Source organism: Apteryx mantelli, chromosome 4 (genome assembly GCF_036417845.1).
Source record: "Apteryx mantelli isolate bAptMan1 chromosome 4, bAptMan1.hap1, whole genome shotgun sequence".
In the NCBI taxonomy this organism is placed as follows: Eukaryota; Metazoa; Chordata; class Aves; order Apterygiformes; family Apterygidae; genus Apteryx; species Apteryx mantelli.
This window is the reverse complement of record NC_089981.1, coordinates 19201229-19219059: the sequence shown is the minus strand read 5'-3', so window position 1 is coordinate 19219059 and position 17831 is coordinate 19201229. Positions and strand designations below refer to the sequence as shown.

Genomic DNA, 17831 nt, shown 5'->3' with positions numbered 1-17831 from the left:
AGCCGACTGGCGGGAAGGCGGCGACGGGGTTGGCTGGGGGCGGGGTTGAGGGGGTTGGGAGGGGCGGAACGGCGCAGAGGCGGCGAGGTCGCGGGTTCGAGCCCGGTGGGGGCGGCAGACGAGACGGGCGCCGGCGGCGACGGCGACGGTTCTTTATTGCGGCCGGGTCAGAGGAGGACGCAGGCGGCGGCGCGTCTGGTCTCGGTGGCGACGCGGAGCAGCGGGAGGCGGCGCGAGGCGTAGGGCGGGTAGCGCACGTTGTTGAGGGACTCCCGGCCGGCGCCGCGGAGCAGCGCGGAGCGCGGGTGCGAGAAGGTCTCGAAGGTGAACCGGCCGTGGTAGTGGCCCAGGCCGCTGTGCCCTGCAACGCACCGTTCCTCAGCCTCCGGCGCCTCCCGGGGCAGCGGGGAGGCCGAGCTGGGAGGGCTCGGGGCCCGCCGTCCCCCGGCAGCGGGACAGGGGGGCCGGGGGCTGGGGCGGCCGTACCGATGCCGCCGAAGGGCAGCGAGGTGAGCGTCATCTGCATCACGGTGTCGTTGGCGCAGAAGCCGCCGCTGCTGGTCTGCTCCAGCACCCGCCTCAGCACCTGGTGGGGGGGACGGGGATGAGCACAGGGCAGCCGCCTGCCCTCCCCGCTGCCCGGCACACTGCCTGGCACACTGGGGACCTGCCCCCCTCCGCATCCCTCCCACCAACCAGGGACAAGGCCAGGAGAGGCCACTGCCTCTGCTGTCGGGGCAGCTTTGGGCCTCTTGGCCCAGCTCGGCTCCTACCCTTACCTTCTTGCAAGAGGAGAAGGCATAGAGGGCCAGCGGCCGCTCCCGGGTGTTGATAAAGGCAATGGCTTCATCCACGTTGGCCACAGTGAGAATGGGCAGGATTGGCCCAAAGATCTCCTCCTGCATGGCGGGGTCCTCTGGCCGCACATCCACCAGCACCGTGGGAGCTGCAGAGAGGGGACAGGTCAGGAAGAGCAGGTACAGTCAGCTGGGCCACGCTCAGCGGCGCGCAGGCCCCAAACAGCTTTGCTGCATGCGGCAGTGACCACCAGGTCCCCAGCAGGATCAGCTGCCCCAGGCAGTAGTGGAGGCTCAAGCATGTGGGAGAGATCAGCTCAACCGCTCCTCCAAAGCTGCACAGAGAGAGGCTGAGAGCAGCCAGCAAAAAGGCCTTTAGCGGTTGGGGATGGGGCAAGTCATGACTCAAGCTGAGATCTGCGGCAACAAGTGACAACACGGATGCGACCTCAAGGCAAAGCTGGCTTGGTGTCCACGGGTGAGACAACCCAGAAGAGGGGAGGAGAACTGGGGCAAGAGCTGAGCTGTCATAGCAGGGCATCACGCAACCGGAGCGCAAATACCAAATGCGGCGTGTGCTGCCTGTGATGTGCCACACTTGGTGGGAAAGCACCCACTGGGGGGGTGGGACCCCTGTAACTCCCACCAACACTCCTGCCCCATGGCCCAGTGATGCAGTCCTGTGCCCTCACCGATGTAGCGCTCCTTCTCATCCGTCTGCCCTCCAATGGCCACGCGCCCACTGCTCAGCAGAGCCTGCACACGCTGGAATTGCTTGTCCCCAACAATGCGGGCAAAGTCAGGGGACTCCTGGGGGTTGGGGCCATAAAACTCGGTAATGGCCTCACGCAGGGCAGGCAGCAGCTTCTCCCGCATCTCCGCGCTGCACAGTACGTAGTCAGGTGCCACACAGGTCTGCCCCGCATTGAAGAAGCGCCCCCAGGCCACCCGTCTGGCCACATTCTGCACCTCGCAGTTGTCAGACACGTAGCAGGGGTTCTTGCCCCCCAGCTCCAGCGTCACCGGTGTCAGGTGCTTGGCAGCAGCGGTCATAATGATCCTGCCCACGGAGGGGCTGCCTGAGGGCAGGGAGAGCAGCATGAGCACCCAGACCCATGGCTCAGGCACCTGGGGGCTGTGCCCTACACTGGGTCTCCCTCTGAGGGCTGGAGAAAGCTGGCATAGCTTGTCCCTCTCAGCTCTCACCCCATCTGAGTGCAGCCAGGGTCTGAGACTGGAAAGCCCAGATCGCTGCCTGGCTTGCTGGGGTTCTGGGGATGAGCTGGCCACCGCAGTCACATCCCCATCTTGAAGAGCAAGGGCAGGGATGGGGCGGGAGCAGGGGACCCAGGCCCCTGAGACGTACCAGTGAAGAAGATGTAGTCGAATTTGTTCTCCAGCAGTTTGTTGGTCTCCTCCACACCAGCTGTCACCACAGCAAAGCAGTCCTGCAACCCAAACGGCAGGGGAGTGTAAGGCCTGAGCTGGGCAGGAGCAGAGTGAGCACATGGGGAGGGAGACACGGGCTGAGCATTGAGGGGTAGGGGTGTGGGGCTCAACTCACAGCAGCCATGAGAGGGGCAGGTGCCTGAGAACAATCCCACTACAGCCAACGGAGAGGAAGGGGGCCAGGACAGAGATATTTCATACCTTGTCCAAGTAGTTGGGCAGCATCTCAGCCACTAACTTCTCCGCAGCCTTGCTGATCTCGGATGGTTTCATGATGACGCAGTTACCTGCAGGACAGGGGCTCCCTCCCAATAAGAACCATACCCTTGGGGAGCAGAGGACTTGCCCCCGGTACAGAACCACCACCCTCATCCCCTGCCTGCCCCAGGAAGGACACCAGACTACCCCCCACACTGAGGTCCTGGCACCGGGCCACCCCCAGCATGGGGGAAATGCAGCCCAGACTCACCGGCAGCAATGGCCCCAATTAGGGGCACCAGGAGGAGGTTGATGGGGTAATTCCAGGGCCCAATGATGAGCACCACCCCGTAGGGGTCCTTGCGGATGAAGGCTGAGTCCAGCTGTGTCACCTGGGGAGGGAAACATGGGGTGAGGAAGCCCCAGCTCCCCTCCTGTGCCTCCCTGGCTCAGACCTGCCTGGCCGCTGGCTCTTACCCAGTTCTTCTCCACATGTTCATCCTTCATCCAGGTGCCCAGGTTGTTCAGTGCATGGTTGAGCTCACTCCTGCAAATGGAGATCTCGGAGATCTCCACTTCAAAGGGGGGCTGGGGACACAAAGGAGGTCAGCACAGTGCCCCCTGCCACAGGTACAGCCCCACAGCCCCCCCATGGAGATGGCTGTCCCCCCAGCCGCCAGCACAGAGCCCGCTAGGCAGCCTTAAGCAGGGTGCTACCAGCTCTGGTGGGGCAGGACACCCCTGGCAGCACCGCATGCCCTCTCAGTGGTGAGAATGGGACTCAGCAGGACACAGCCACCACTCCAGCAGGACACCCACATTGTGGTGTGCTGGCATGCCCGCCTGGCCATGCGCCACCCTGTGCCATCAGATTGCCAAGGCATGGCAGAAGTTCTTGCTTGTAGATACATGTTTGGTAACTCAAGAGCTTCAGCTGCTCTGGATGGCCAGACAGTGCAGACTTGGCTCCAGAGGGGGCGATGGCATCAGAGGCCCCAAATTGTTCTCAGCAAAGGCTTTCCCAGGGCTGATTTATTCCCTTTCTGTGCAGCCAAGAGGGAGCTGCCGTTCATTTTCCCCTCCCACACCCTGGGTATCCAAGGGCTTCCTCCAAAAGCTAACAGCAAAAAGCAAAGGCCACCAGTAGATAAGTCTCACCAGGAAATGGCTGGGAGGCTGCAAATCCAAAAAGGTTAGAAAAAACACTTTTGTTCTGCTGTGCAAATAGGCGGTGAGGAGAGGGGTGGGAGGTTGGTGAGGTTTCCAAGTCTCCTCTGCAAGGACGTGCCCAGACGTGCTCTGGGAGGTGGGAGGGTGAGCCAGGTCCTTCACTGCCAGGGCACAGCTACCCAGCACCTTTGGGTACGAGGTTGCCCGGTGGGATCCCCACCAAGTCGGGGCCTGTGGGCAGGAGTCCAGAGGAAGGCGGTGGCCTGCAGGGTTGTGGTCTCACCTTGCGCATGTCAGAGGCCAAGACATCCAGGATGTCCTGGTTCTTCTCGTCCAGGAAGCGGCCCAGGGCCTCCAGCTGGGCCACGCGGTACTCCATGGGCCGCGTCTTCCCCGAGAGCCAGGCTGCCCGCAGGCGGCTCACCAGCCCCGCGTAGGGGTTCATCCTGTGAGGGGTGCAAGGAGATGGGTCCTGGGGTCCCATCCGGGGTAAGGAGATGTCACTCGTGTGGAGCCAGAGGAGGGGGCTCAGACCTGACTGTGGGGTTAAATCTGGGGGCATCATCTGGATGGCGCTGCCAAGCTGCCCTCACCGCTCCGTCTGCGCAGAGAGCCCAGCCTGACCCACGGATGTGCAAAGCTGCCTCATTTCCCTCTCCCCCAGCTGGCAAGCGGCCGTGGGTTGCAGTGCCAGCCCAGCAGTGGCAGCGAAGGGGGTGGCATGGCAGGGAGCAGGGAGCAGTGGCATGGGCTGGACTGCAACCTGGGCGGGTGAGGACCGAGGAAGGAGCCAGCCCATCACATTCCTCCGCTCTCCAGTGCGCCATGCTGGGCACGACGCATGCAGCATACGGATTTTCTTCTCAAGAACCAGTGGAGGGTGCAATTTATTGGTTTTGCTGCTTTTGTGAGGCAGGTGAAAGCTCTGCCTTCATTTAACGCCAACCCTCGCCCCGGGGTTTGCCCGACCAGCTCAGCACCCCAAACCACCTGTGCAGACGACCCTGGGGGGGACCCCAAGCCTTTGGAGGACACCCAGAGGCGCCGGAGCAGGGTTTCCCACGACAAGGTGGCGAGATGGAGTGAGCGGGCTGGGAGAAAGAAGACCAAGAGCGGCCGGGGTGGGGGGGGGGAGGAGCCCAGAAACGAGCCTTGCCGGAGCCAAATGGGAAAAAAAAAAAAAAGGCAGAGCGGGGGGGAAAAAAGGCAGAGAGCGGAGAGGGACTGTGAGGGAGGACGGCAAGCCTGGAAGGGCTGCGGCTGGCAGACCTCGTCCCCGCTTCGGGGCTCGCCCCTTACCTGGCCCCCTCCTCTGAGTTCCCTGCCGATCCCGAGGCCGGACTCGCACGGTCCGAGGTGTCCATGGGCTCCCCCCAGCCCCGAGCTCCCTCACCTCGGCCTCGGCTTTGGAGGGACTTGCCGAGCTGCAAGTCCGCCCAGAGCAGGGTTGGGCAAGATAGGAGAGGGCGAACTGCGGGCCGGAAGAAACGGTTGCGCCAAGGGTAGTCTCAGCTCAATTCGGGAGAAAACCCTCAACACGTAGAGGGCTGAAACACCCTCAGGGGCAGGGCCAGGGGCTGGGAGCCAAGTGCCCAGCAGAGCCGAGGGACCGGTGCGGGGAGCCGCGACCCGTCCTGACACCGACACCGCCGGAGGCTGCCAGCGCCGGGCCGGCCCACGCGAGGGCCTGGCGGGCTGCCGGCTGCCAAGGAGCGGCAGCCTGTGCCGCATGCCTCCAGGCACGGCGGAGCATTCCTCCCCCCCTCTCCCCTCGCCTCCTCCGCAGTGCGCGGGGTGCGGGGCCGTGGGGCCAGGGCGGGGTGCCGGGAGAACCCCGGAAGGCTGGGCACGGGACGGGGAGGAGTGGGGCAGGGTGCTGCTGGGGGGCACAGGGAGGTGTGTGGGGCACAGGAGGGTGTGGGGGGCACAGGGTGTGTGTGGGGAGTGGGGGGGGGTTGGGGGCACAGGGAGTCATGGGGCACACAGGGTATGTGGGGCACAGGTCGGTGTGGGGCCTAGGAGTCATGTGGGGCACAGGGGTGTGTGGGGCACAGGGGCATGTGGGGCTCAGACAGGTGTGTGGGAACAGGGGCGTGTGGGGCACAGGAAGCATGTGGGGCACAGGTGGGTTCGAGGCACAGGGAGGTGTGGGGGGCACCGAGAGGCATGTGGGGTGCGGGATGCATGTAGGGTACGGGGAGGCGTGTTGGGCACAGGGGGCGTGTGGAGGTCAGGACATATGTGGGGCACAGGGGGGCATGTGGGGCACAGGAGGTGTGTGGGGCACAGGGGTGCTGTGGGGCATGGGAGGCACGTGGAGCACAGGGCATATGGAGCTAAGGACATATGTAGGGCACAGTGAGGCATGTCAGGCACAGGGGCACAGCGGGTGCAGGGGGCATGTGGGTGGAGGGGGGGGCCTGTGGGGCACAGGGATGCCTATCCCTACCCGCCCTGGGCCCCGCCCTGTCCCTACTGGCCCCGCCCCCACCCCACAGGTCTGCCCCGCCCCATGTTCTCCCAGTGCAGGCCCCACCCCCTTCCTGCTGGCCCTGCCCCCTTCCTGCTGGCCCCACCCCTTCCTGCTGGCCCTGCCCCTTCCTGCTGGCCCCACCCCCTTCCTGCCTGCCCCCTGCCATTCCCTTCCGGCACATTGCACGGCAGCTCTGCCCCACTCCCCAACTGGTGGAGCTGGGGAGGGAGGAGGCCGTGGAGAGGGACAAGGTTATGGTGGCACCGTTGGGTTTTGCAGCAAGGAAAGCGAGGGTTGACACCCCCCCCCCTGGAAACGCGGCAGAGGCCCCCCTGCCCCAGGGCAGCAGCGGGGCTCCCTCCAGCCTGCGCGTGGGGCAGCCCACGCCCCTCAGAGCAGGGTGCACGTGCCCTGCCGCTTGACCTCAGAGGCAAAGCAGACAAGGCCCAACTTCTGCTGGGTGTAAGGTGGGTAGCACAGGGCGTTGGTGGTCTCCAGGGCCATGCTGCGGTGCAGGCAGCTGCGGTGGTGAGTGAAGGTGTCGAAGGTGGACTTGCTGTGGTATTTTCCCAAGCTGCTGTCCCCTGCAACACACAGCACAGGGGGAACTGATGGGTTTGGCAACACCTGCTAAGGACGACCCCCCAAACCAACCTGCTGTGCTCTGCTAAATAGAGCATGGAAAAGGCGCTGGCACCAGGGCCAGCGTTGGAGACCAAGGCAATTTCTGTAGGGTTTATGGATGGCATAAGTTTATCAATTCACCCAGCTGCTTTCTAACACCCCTGTTGGCATGAAGGCTGGGCCTTCCCTGGAGAGAGGTCTAAAGAGGAGCAATACAGAAGCTGGAGGTGGTTTGGCTGGGCAGTCAAAGCTGCTCGCAGAGCTTTAGGTATATCTTCAGGAAGTAGAGCCTGGCAAATGGCCAGCACATGACTGGTAAGAGAAAAGGTGCCCCAGGAACCTTCTAGCCATTCTGAATTTCACCATTTCCTGTAGCGTCTTTAGTCTCGATGCGAAGCTCACTATGTTAAATGAGGCCAATAAAAAGTATTTATACAGTAATAGCTTCACAAAACATTAGCTTTACAACATAAGGGAATGTATCTTCAAGAATTTCTAAGCCGGGGAAACCAGCCAAAGGGTGAAGCCTGGCACATGATCGTGCAGGTTTGGGGAGAGGGACGGAAGTGCTCCCTCTTTCCCGGTGGCTGCAGACAGCAGAGCGCTGGCAAGCAGGAGGGACCAGGAAAGGCAGCACTTGCAGCATGGTGTGGCAGAGAACAGGCGGTGAGAGCTCCTGTCGCTGTCCTCCCTTCCTCATCCCCCAAGGAGGAAGCGGTGTTTTTACCAACTTGAAACTGAGAAGTGTGGTTTAGAGGATGCCCCCAGGGATGCTGGGGTCCCCATCACCATAGCCAGAGGTGCTTAAGCACCTAAAACGCTTGCTAAATAAAACTGGTCTTGTTTCCTTGTCTTAAACTTCTATTTTGTAGCTGCTTCCAACATCCGCTCTCAAGTTTCTGTTCTCTTTTCTCTTTTTATAGTAACTTTGAAAACATAAGTACCTTATTGATCGCGAAACCTTGCCTGATAACAAATGACCTGGAAGGGAGTCACTGACAGATGCAGTATAGGAGCGGGAAGCAGCAGTGAGATGCTCACATCAGCTGAGCTGAGCCCTCCAGCTTCCATAATACGGAGATGACAGAAAGACACATCCGTGCTTCCAGCACCAGCTTCAGATCCGTTACACACTGACAACAGCCCTCCCTTTGCATTACCTGGCCTGTGTGAGCTCTGTGTCAGCCCGGAGTGAAGGACAGCTCGCTGTTCGAGGAAGGGGAACAAGCTGGTGTGGCTCAGGCTCCTGGTGCTGTCCCAATGGTCTGGGAGTCCCTCCAGGGCAGTATCAGCCCCAAAGACAGTGAGACTCCAAGAGTGGAGACACGGAAACATCAAGGTGGCTCCAGTAAGATTGACGCAGCATTGTACAGCACCCTGGCAGGATTCACACCCATTTCCAAGGAAAGGTGAAATTGCTGTTAGGAAGTGAAAGCTGGCTGGCTGGAAGCAAGCCAGGCAGGCTAGAGAGATGAAAATAAGGAAATCCAGCTGTGTGCTGATAACTGATGTGGTAAAATTCTGTGAGTCAGTTTGAACTGATCTGTCTTCCTGATAACATGCAAATCCTGGTCAAGTAGGTGAATTATTTTCAATATCTCTCATCTCAGCAACCACAATGTGGAGCAAGGTCACTGGGTGGTTATCATTCAGCTGAAGTGCAGCGTGGAATATAGGAACTATCCCAGCCTATTGCATTTTCCCTTGATAGTGAAGCTCATCTGACTAAATGTGTGTGTTTCCATCATCTACACTCCCTCCTCTCCAAGGAAAGAGATAAGCACTTCTTGTCAAGATTTTTTTTTAACCTAAGGAGACATCCGGAATGGGTCAGAAATATCACAGTCCAGAAGTGCTGTTTCTCTCCTTTCACTAAAGAGTAATCCCACACAGCTAGGTTGGACACAGATGGCTCTCTACCATGTACATGTCTGCAGGGGGGGCAGGTGAGTTCTGCCCTGGATTCCTGCCCAGCTGTGGTTATGATACAGCCAGCTGCTGACTATGACCAGGAAATAATGATCAGTTTTCATTGTGGAGAGAGGCCACTGAGGAGGTCCCTGAAAGAGACTTGGGAAAAGGGCAAAGCTGCAAATGACAAAGTTTGTTGCTGATCCCAAGATATTTTGAGTAGTAGAGACACCCAGGCATGGGTGTCCCATCCCCTGGAGACCATGTCTCACCATGGCCTGCATGACTGAGACACATTGTTGTTGGGGCTCACATCTGGCTCACAGTTGGCCAAGGGCAGGCAGGGCTGGGGTATTTGGACCTATCAATCCCACCAAAGGGCAGCGAGGTCAATGTCATGTGCATCAGGGTGTCATTTCCACAAAAGCCACCTCTGCTTGTCCACTCCAGCACCTGGTTCATCACCTGGAAGGGAAGCAGAGAAAGCGGACATGAGACTCAGACCCTGTCCCTGCACCTCAAGCTGCAGTTCTTCCCCCACAACCCAGACTGTCTGCTCTAACCAAAATCCATGGGGGCACCAACATGGCTGAACACATCTGCCAAGGGTCCTGAGGCCAGTAAAGCCCTCACACCATGGGCAGTGCTTGCCAGACATCAGGCAACTCCACCACCAGCCCCTGTGTGCCCAGACCACAGCCTCTGAGAGCATCCTGCTCTCAGCCAGCAGGCACTGTCCTGTTTCAGTCCCAGGTGAAGGACTGATCACAGGCTGAAGTCAGTCCGAGTTCACTGTGATCCTACTGATAAGACCTAGAACTCAGTTAAAGGTATCTGGAGTTCAATTCAGGCTCTTCCTTGATCCAAGAGCAACGAACCCTACTCCTGCACAGCCCATGTCTTTGGAGGCTTGCTCAGCACTCACAGCCATGTGGGAATTCCCAACTGTGAGTGGTTATGCAGTCATGCCAGTCCTTATTAATTCTATCTAGAGAAGGAGGAACAGCTGGTGCTAAGCACAAGTTCAGAGCATGGCCGGGGTTATCAGCCAGATAGGAACTAATTCTACAGCCCTGTTTTGCTTGCTCTCTCTTTCAGCCTATACACCACACCTTCTTATCAGAGGAGAAGACATATACAATCAGTGGCTGCTCACGGGTATTGATCAAATTAATGGCTTCATCCACGCTGGCTGCTGTGACAATAGGCAGGATGGGCCCCAAGATCTTCTCTTGCATGACAGGATCAGAGGGCTGCACGTCCACCAGCACCGTGGGAGCTGCAAGAAAAAGGAAACCAGAATTCATCACCCATGCACAGAGGTGGGAGATGTCATCTTGGTCCTCTCCCCATGACTGGTCAGGTGCTTCCTCTAGGACAGGAGGTCTCACCAAGCTCCCAGATTTCCATGCAAACCTTCCCTATAAGTATCTTCCATCTATTACCTTCCCTTTGGTTGTGAGCTCCTCTCCAAAATCCAGGCCCACACCATGCATTCACAAGAATGAACAGACCTATATGAAGTTCAAGCTCTGATGTCCTCACCAATATAGCGCTCCTGCTCATCCGTCTGCCCTCCAATGGCCACGCGCCCACTGCTCAGCAGAGTCCGGATACGACGGAATTGCTTGTCCCCAACAATGCGGGCAAAGTCAGGGGACTCCTGGGGGTTGGAGCCATAAAACTCGGTAATGGCCTCACGCAGGGCAGGCATCAGCTTCTCCTGCATCTCCACGCTGCACAGTATGTAGTCGGGTGCCACGCAGGTCTGCCCCGCATTGAAGAAGCGCCCCCAGGCCACCCGTCTGGCCACATTCTGCACCTCGCAGTTGTCAGACACGTAGCAGGGGTTCTTGCCCCCCAGCTCCAGCGTCACCGGTGTCAGGTGCTTGGCAGCAGCGGTCATAATGATCCTGCCCACGGAGGGGCTGCCTGAGGGCAGGGAGAGACATGTCACAGCAGGGATCCCACAGCCCTAGGCCCCAGGCTTCGGGGCAGCCAGGCCCAGCGGGAGACACATCAAATCCCACCAGTTCCTCAAAAACATACGCCCCAGATCCTCCACTGGATCCTGACACCAGATCCCCAGCACAGCCCTCACAAGCAGCTCTCGCCTCTGGGAGGGCCGGGAAGGGGGCCTTGTGCTTGCAGGCAGGCTGCTACCCTCCCTCTTTGATGGGCAGGGTAAGTTGCAGCGAGCTGTCTGGTGGGAATCCTCTCCCAATTTGCACAAGAAACCAGCAGTCAGGCAGGGCTCAGCTCTGGCCCTTGGGACGTACCGGTGAAGAAGATGTAGTCAAACTTGTTCTCCAGCAGTTTGGTGGTCTCCTCCACACCAGCGGTCACCACGGCAAAGCAGTCCTGCAACGTAAGAGGAAGGGTCCCAACCCTTCTGTGAGCACCTGCCTGGCCCACTCTGCCCCCATCCCCACAAAGAGCATCCAGGGCTGCTGGGCATGGGACGCTGGCTGAGAGTGGAGGAAGTGGGCACGGGCAGCGCCTGGGAAGAGGGGCCAGCTATGGTGTTGGGGCATGCAAGGCAGGCACAGTGCCTAATGTGCACAAGGCACAGCTCTATGTGCAGGGCTTGAGAACGCCCCGGCCATGGGACAGGGACAGGGACAAGGGACAAGGATAGGGAGCACTTTTTACATTGTCCAGGTAGCAGGGCAACGCTTCAGCCACGAGTCTCTCAGTGTTCTTGGTTGTCTCCGAGGGTTTGACAATGACACAGTTACCTGGGGGGAAACGGGCAGGACATCAGAGCAGTGACACACACAGTCAGTGTTGCTGGCACTCCAGCCCCAGACTGGAGATGAGGCACCCAGCCAGACCCCCTCCCCGGTGCCCAGCACTGCCACCCCCATGGGCTGGACCCTCCAGACCAGAGGAAGGGTTTGGCTCTGGCACAGCTCAGACTCACCAGCAGCAATGGCCCCGATGAGGGACATGAGGACGATGTGGACAGGGCAATTCCAGGGTGTGAGGATCAGCACCACCCCATATAGGTCCTTGCAGATGAAGGCTGAGTCCAGCTGCGTCACCTGCGAGAAAGCCCACAGCATCAGGAATGCTCTTTTCAGGACAGGTCCAGAACAGCACAGCTGTCTCCATACATTGTTCTTGCTGCACACAACCCCTCCATCCCACACAACTCAGCCTTGCAAGTGTGTATCCTTTCTCTTCCTCCCCCCTTCTCTTCCTCCTCTTTCCCCTTACCACGTTCTTCTCCACATGCTCATCCTTCATCCAAGTGCCCAGTTTGTTAAGGGTGTCATTGACCTCATTCTTGCACAAGAGGATCTCACAGAACTCTGCTTCAAAGGGTGGCTGGGGACACAGACCACCATACACGTCACCTCCACGTGAGATGGAGCGCAGAGGCAATTCTTGCAGTTACCCTGCATTTTCCCATGATTCCCCCCAGTTTACCCATGATTCAGTGACCCGAGCCCCTCACATCCTGGTCCGCACCATGGTTAACATGCACGCTGCTCTCAGCCCTGAGCTGCATGGTGCTGCCAGATGCAGGGATGTGGGGCTGAACCTCACTGTTTGTCTGCGGCATGTGGGGTTGGTGAGCTCTGCAATGCTGTAGCAATATTGCTGGGCCAGTCCTAACCCAGTTCTCCTGGTGCTCTCTGCAATAACCTGCCTGTGGCAGGGTTTGCCTAGTTTTTCAGGAACTGCCAGAGACCAGCTCAGTTAAGACTATCAAAGGTTTTAGTCAGATAAATAAAAACACAGAAGAGCATCAGGGACAACTCCCCACAGTATTCCTCAAGTCACCTGACTTTGAATTCCCTATCATAGGTGTCACTGGCATGGGAATATTGCCAGCTCTGAGGCACAGCTCTGCTAGTAGTTTCTTAGCTCTAAATCGAAAGGGAACCCCACAATACTTATCCTTTAAGACACAATCATGTTTCCTCTTCCCCAGGTGCACATTGGAAGGTGAGGTGGACAGGGTCCAGTGAGGAAATAGCAGATTAAAGGTATAGCCATTTGGTCATGAGGGATTTCAGCTACCCAGAGTTCAAGACTGAGAAAGAAATATGGCAGAATAGAGAGCATCTAGGTTTTGGAACATGTTTGTGCAATTTTTTGATAGAGTGAGTTGAGAAAGCAAAGGAGGAGATCCAACCACTGAACCTAGAAAGCAAGAACAGCAAAACAGAGGTAATGGGCTTCCAGATGATATTGTTACCATGTTCAAAAGGGGGGCTAGGTAAATCATGTGGAAAGGGAGTGGGAAGGGAAGTGGGAAGAGTTGAGGGGAGATGGCAGGTCCTTGGCAGGACCATAGCTAAAGTGCAGAGCAACCTGGGAAGGGAAAGCACAGAGAGACAGGCTGGGCTGTTGCTCCCTCATCTAAGCTCAGTCCGCAGGGAAAGGTTACCAGGAGGGGAGCCAGGCTGGGCAGAGAAAGAGGAGAAAAAACAGAGCATGACCGCACTGGGACAAAAGTAGAGTTTTGGAGGTATACAAAGGAAATATATCTGGGAAAGGGTGCAGAGGGGAGCAAGGAATGGCTCTGCATGATGTTGGGAAAAGTAAGACTAAGAAAAGGGCTGATCTGCTACTCAAAAGAGAGAGGAAACATGACATGAGTAAACCACGGCATTGAATGTGTTTTTCAGCTTCAGTGTTCATTGAAAAAAGGAACTGCAGCTGGCTGATCAAGCATAGCTGGCACTATCAATAAATATCAGCCTGCTGAAGAGAAGAACAGGTCAGTGACTATTTAGACAAGCTAAATGTCTTCAGATCAGCTAGACCTGATGGGTTTCATCCAAGGGATGCATCAAACCAGCTGAAGCAGGCTCAAAGCCATTCACTCTTATCTGCAAAAAGGAAGGGTAGGAGAGAGTCTAGAAGGCCAGAAAAGGCCATGCCTGGCACATCATTTAAAGAAGTGGAAGAAGGAAGATGCAGGAACCCAGAAACCCTCCAGACCCCAGAAGAATATTGCAGTAAATATCCTACCTGTCCTCTATAAGAAAAGGGATGAACAACAGCTAGAACACCCTCATCAGGCTCATCTGATTTCCTCATAAGATAGCACAAATCCCTTTCTTGGTAAGCAAGCAGCAGTAGGCATTCATGTGTCTCATCTTCCATTTCGTGGGGATTGGGATGCTACGGGAGGTTCTCATCAGTGGGGTATCACAATGCTAGCCTTAAAATCATGACATTTAGCCTTGAGTGTGCATGCGCTTCTCACCATGGAAAGAAGACAGTACTGCTGGAAACATTTCGGAAAAATCCCTCGTGGTCTGCAGAGAAGAGGTAGCAGTTCATTGTACACTGGATTTTCCCACAGAAAAGCTAGTGATTAGCAAATGAAGCTAGCATGCTTAAAGCAAGCAAAAAGAGGTACTTCTTCCCAGAATGTGTAGTTAAGCTGTGTCTTAATAATACTTGCCTCAGGGCACTGCAGGTGGTAAAAGTTTACATGGGTTCAGGGAAAGACTGGATAAGGTCATGGAAGAGGAATCCATGACCTAGGCTCTCGGTACTAAATATATAGAAACCATGTCTAGCTCAAAAAGTTTCCAAGACACAAACTGTGAGAGGCTGGGAGAATATCTGAAAGTATCATACATATTTGCCCTGTTTCTACGCATCCTTCTGCAAGCACTGGGCTAGACAGACCTTTAATCTCACTCAATACATCATCCTTACATTCATATATAAGCAGGGGGAACTTTGCTAAGATGCAACTATTGCCAGTGGCTTGGGCCATAACCCTGAGCGAGATGCTGCCAACCTGGACTTGGTATGGGCAGATGCAGAGAAAACCACGTCCTGCAATTACCACAAAAAAAAAAAAAAAAGTGACTGTACTGCCTTGAAATAGTTAATAGTTGTAATAAAAAGGTGTTGTTCACTTCAAAACAGAGCTGGAATTGCAGAAGCTCTTGGCAAAGTGGTATCACATAGCAGCATCAAGTTCTCAGCAATATGGTTCTTCACAGAGGCCAGTCTCTAGAAAATTGTTTTAAGTAGCTTCATCCTGTTGTGGTTTAGGTCATTAAAAGGCCCTGTTTCAAAGCATTCTTATTTGGTTTACCAAAAAGGGTTTCAGAGATGTTTTCTTGCCAAGGGGTGGAGACCCCTTCAGCAATTTTTAGCTCCTGGCTTTTCTCATGCCTGATATTAGTGGCTCCTCAGGGAAAGGAGGAGCCAGGTATCCCTTAGAGGTTGGCTAAGAGTATTCCCATGCGCATGTGCACCCTTATTTAAATCACACATGCGCTGCCCTGAAGACTCGTGCAGAACATGCACATCAGTTACCACGCAGGACGACACAGCAGTGCTCTCCCCAGGCTGACAGCCAGCCACTTTGCTAGTGGCAAATCATACACAGATGCTTTAATGAGTTTCACTGAAATGCCATGGTTCTCACACAGTTACACAATGTCCTTTTCAACATGACTGATATCAGTTAGGATTTATTATATCTTCTTTAAGTGGGATGTCTTGCAAACACAAACACAGACATCACTCGCTCGCACTGTCTCTTCACCTTTGTAGTTCACCAATTTCAGGCACCCACAGTGCTGTTTAATGGTCAGCCAAAGCAATGTTCATGCAATGCTCATTTGTGCTCTTCTTCTTTCAGATTACACCGTTGTAAAGATTTATATTATGTCCCAAATTTTAACCTCCAATGGCATTGTTCTTTCTTGGGCTTATCAATGGAGTTTCTCTGTCTCAAATTTATCATTTTCTCTTGGGTGAAAGTAGTTGTTGACCATAGCTTATCTCATGTGGAGGGTTGGACTGGCATAAAAAGAGCATTGATCTTTAGTCACACCCTGGTTCAGTACCATGCAATCTGAAAGTACAACACAAGACCAGACCTGATCCAAATATATTTTCAAAATTTTCTGAAGAGGCAGGAAGGGAAGGTGTCAACTCCCCATTTTCATTGCCCTCCAAGGAGGGAGTGTCTGTCTGGGACCAGCTCAAAGCCAGCAGCACTATGCATGGGCAATGTCTCCCAAGTTCAGTGTCTGAGGATTCCCAACAAAAGTATGTGTCAGACTACAGCCCACATTTGGAAACTAAAAGCACTAAGATCATGGAAGCAAATGGAAAATGGAGGAAAATGTAGCACATGTTTCCTGAATGTCACCAAGCATTAGTCTGGTTCTCTTTTTGACACTATAGCTGGCTGCTTAAAAAAACAGCTAAACAATCCAGATCTTTTCTATCCAGACTTTGATAAAGGACTGAGAGCTTGTCAAAAGGGAAATTATGAACTAAGATGGAGAACAAAAGATTGTTACAAGCCCCATATGATGCATAAGGACCTAACTGTGGTAAAACAAGTTGTTTCAAAAGGGGAAACTATTGGGCTTGGGGGACTTGAGCTTTTTGAGGACTCACAAAGATGCATGGGATGGGTCTGATCTGACTCTTTCATTAGTGACCCTGACATAAACATGATGAGGGGAGCAAAGAGGCAGGGAGGCAGTGCAAAGCCAGTAGGCATGGTCAATACTGGGCAGAGCCAGGCTAGGAGACCTGCAGCCCTGTGTAACCATGAAGAATAGAGAAGGGACAACATTCAGCATAAAACCCAAGATGGGGAGCACATGAAGAGGGTGGCAAGAGTTTGTGCTCCTCAGAGATTCACCTGGCCGGAGAAGAGGTGAACTGAGGCTAATGGGTTTGAGAATGGGGGGAAGGCCAATGTGTCTGGATGCTTGCCCCAGCCCTCATGTCCCAAGCTGCTGGGGCTGGCTGGAGCTGAGGGGAGCCCTGGTGTCAGGTCCATCCTGCGACTCTTTGGTGAGGGATGGCAAAAGGTCTGGGGATGAGAGCAGGGAGGGTCTGATCTCCAAGTGAGGCAGCTGTGTCAAGCCAGCCGGGCTCGTGTAGCACTGATGGGTGGGCTGCTCTCACTGGAGACAGGGATGAGCTTTTGGTGAGGTGGGCTGGGACATGCTCCACGCAGCACACAGGCCAGTCTCATCTCCTCTTTACTGCCTCCATCCAGCTCTGCTCACACCCACCGGCACCAAGGCTAGGGCAGAGATCCACTCACAGGACACACACAGCACCAAGGCCAGGGAGGGAATATTGAATTGGCAGGGGAACCTCAGCAGCAGCAGGACATGGCCCACTGGAGCTCAAGGAGAGCTGCGCAGGCTGGGACCCAGTCGTGCAGGCTGGAACCTGATGGGGTCCCCTGTGCCCAGCACCCTGTGCCTGCACCTGGCAGGATGCAGAACCCTGACAAAGGGGGGGATGCAGACCCAAAAGCTTTCTCCCCTGCCATGCCCAGCACCTGCACCCAGCAGGATGCAAGACCCCAACAATGGGGGGGGCCCTGGTGAGGGGACACCCATGCCCACCCGTGCCTCTACCCAGCCTCTCACCTTGCGCATGTCGGAGGCCAAGGCGTCCAGGATGTTCTTCTCGTCCAGGAAGTGGCCCAGGGCCTCTAGCTGGGCCACGCGGTACTCCATGGGCCGCGTCTTCCCCAAGAGCCAGGCTGCCTGCAGGCAGCTCACCAGCTCCACGTAGGGGTTCCCACTGTGGGGACGTGGGCATCAGAGGGAGCCCTGGCCCCACGCCCTGGCCCAGCCCCTGGCACTCTGGGTGACGAGGGAGAGGAGCTCCATGTCTCCCCAGCCCCTGCCCCAGGATCAAACTGGAGCCCAGGGGCCCTTGAGAGAAGGCAGGGAGTCCTGACACCTGGGTCCTCCCCAGCTGCCAGGAGCAGGAGTCCCCTGGGTCCCCTGTGCCTCAAGTCCCTTCTGTCCCTGCCCTTTGCTCTCACCTCGTGGCACTGCAGTCCATGCTCCCCTTCCCGCTGCCTCTGTCAGCCCTGGATGATTTGCCAGCACCGCTGCCTGCAGGGCTGCTCTTGCTATAGCCCGGGGGTTGTTGCCCAGGCAGCTCTAGGGGCTGCTGCATGCCAAGATGCGAGGAGGAGCTGCCGACCTCCATGGAGCACGAGGTGGCCCTGGGGGAGGCATGGGGCAGGTGACGCTGGGGCTGTCCACAGGCCAGGGGCTGCTGCCCAGAAACTGCAGCTCCCACCCGGCCGAGCTGGGGGGGGGCTCAGTGGTGGCTGGGCACTTTGCCTGCTCCCGCTGCAGGACTTAGCGCTCGGTGCCGCAGGAGAATGCAGCTCGGAGGCCGACGCAAGACTGCACCGGGGCTGCCACAGGACGCTGCAGCCCGATGCCTGC

The 17831-nt window shown here is 56.4% G+C and overlaps 2 protein-coding genes across 2 annotated transcripts; both read right to left on the bottom strand.

The window, feature by feature from the left end:
- Positions 1-138: 138 nt before the first annotated feature.
- On the bottom strand, positions 139-5160 carry LOC106487925 (aldehyde dehydrogenase family 3 member B1-like). The gene is made up of 10 exons (XM_067295476.1): positions 4914-5160; positions 3898-4060; positions 2922-3032; positions 2716-2836; positions 2448-2533; positions 2164-2245; positions 1490-1876; positions 780-946; positions 487-586; positions 139-361 (listed from the first exon to the last, which is right to left on the bottom strand). The coding sequence occupies exons 1-10, from the start codon at positions 4976-4978 to the stop codon at positions 168-170; spliced, it is 1476 nt and encodes a 491-aa protein (XP_067151577.1). The 5' UTR covers positions 4979-5160; the 3' UTR covers positions 139-167.
- A 1317-nt stretch (positions 5161-6477) lies between these two features.
- Positions 6478-17553, bottom strand: LOC106487939 (aldehyde dehydrogenase family 3 member B1-like). The gene is made up of 10 exons (XM_013946749.2): positions 17417-17553; positions 17013-17169; positions 11842-11952; positions 11546-11666; positions 11275-11360; positions 10902-10983; positions 10168-10554; positions 9735-9901; positions 8984-9087; positions 6478-6664 (listed from the first exon to the last, which is right to left on the bottom strand). Exons 1-10 carry the CDS (start codon positions 17551-17553, stop codon positions 6478-6480), a joined length of 1539 nt encoding a protein of 512 aa, XP_013802203.2.
- Positions 17554-17831: the final 278 nt, after the last annotated feature.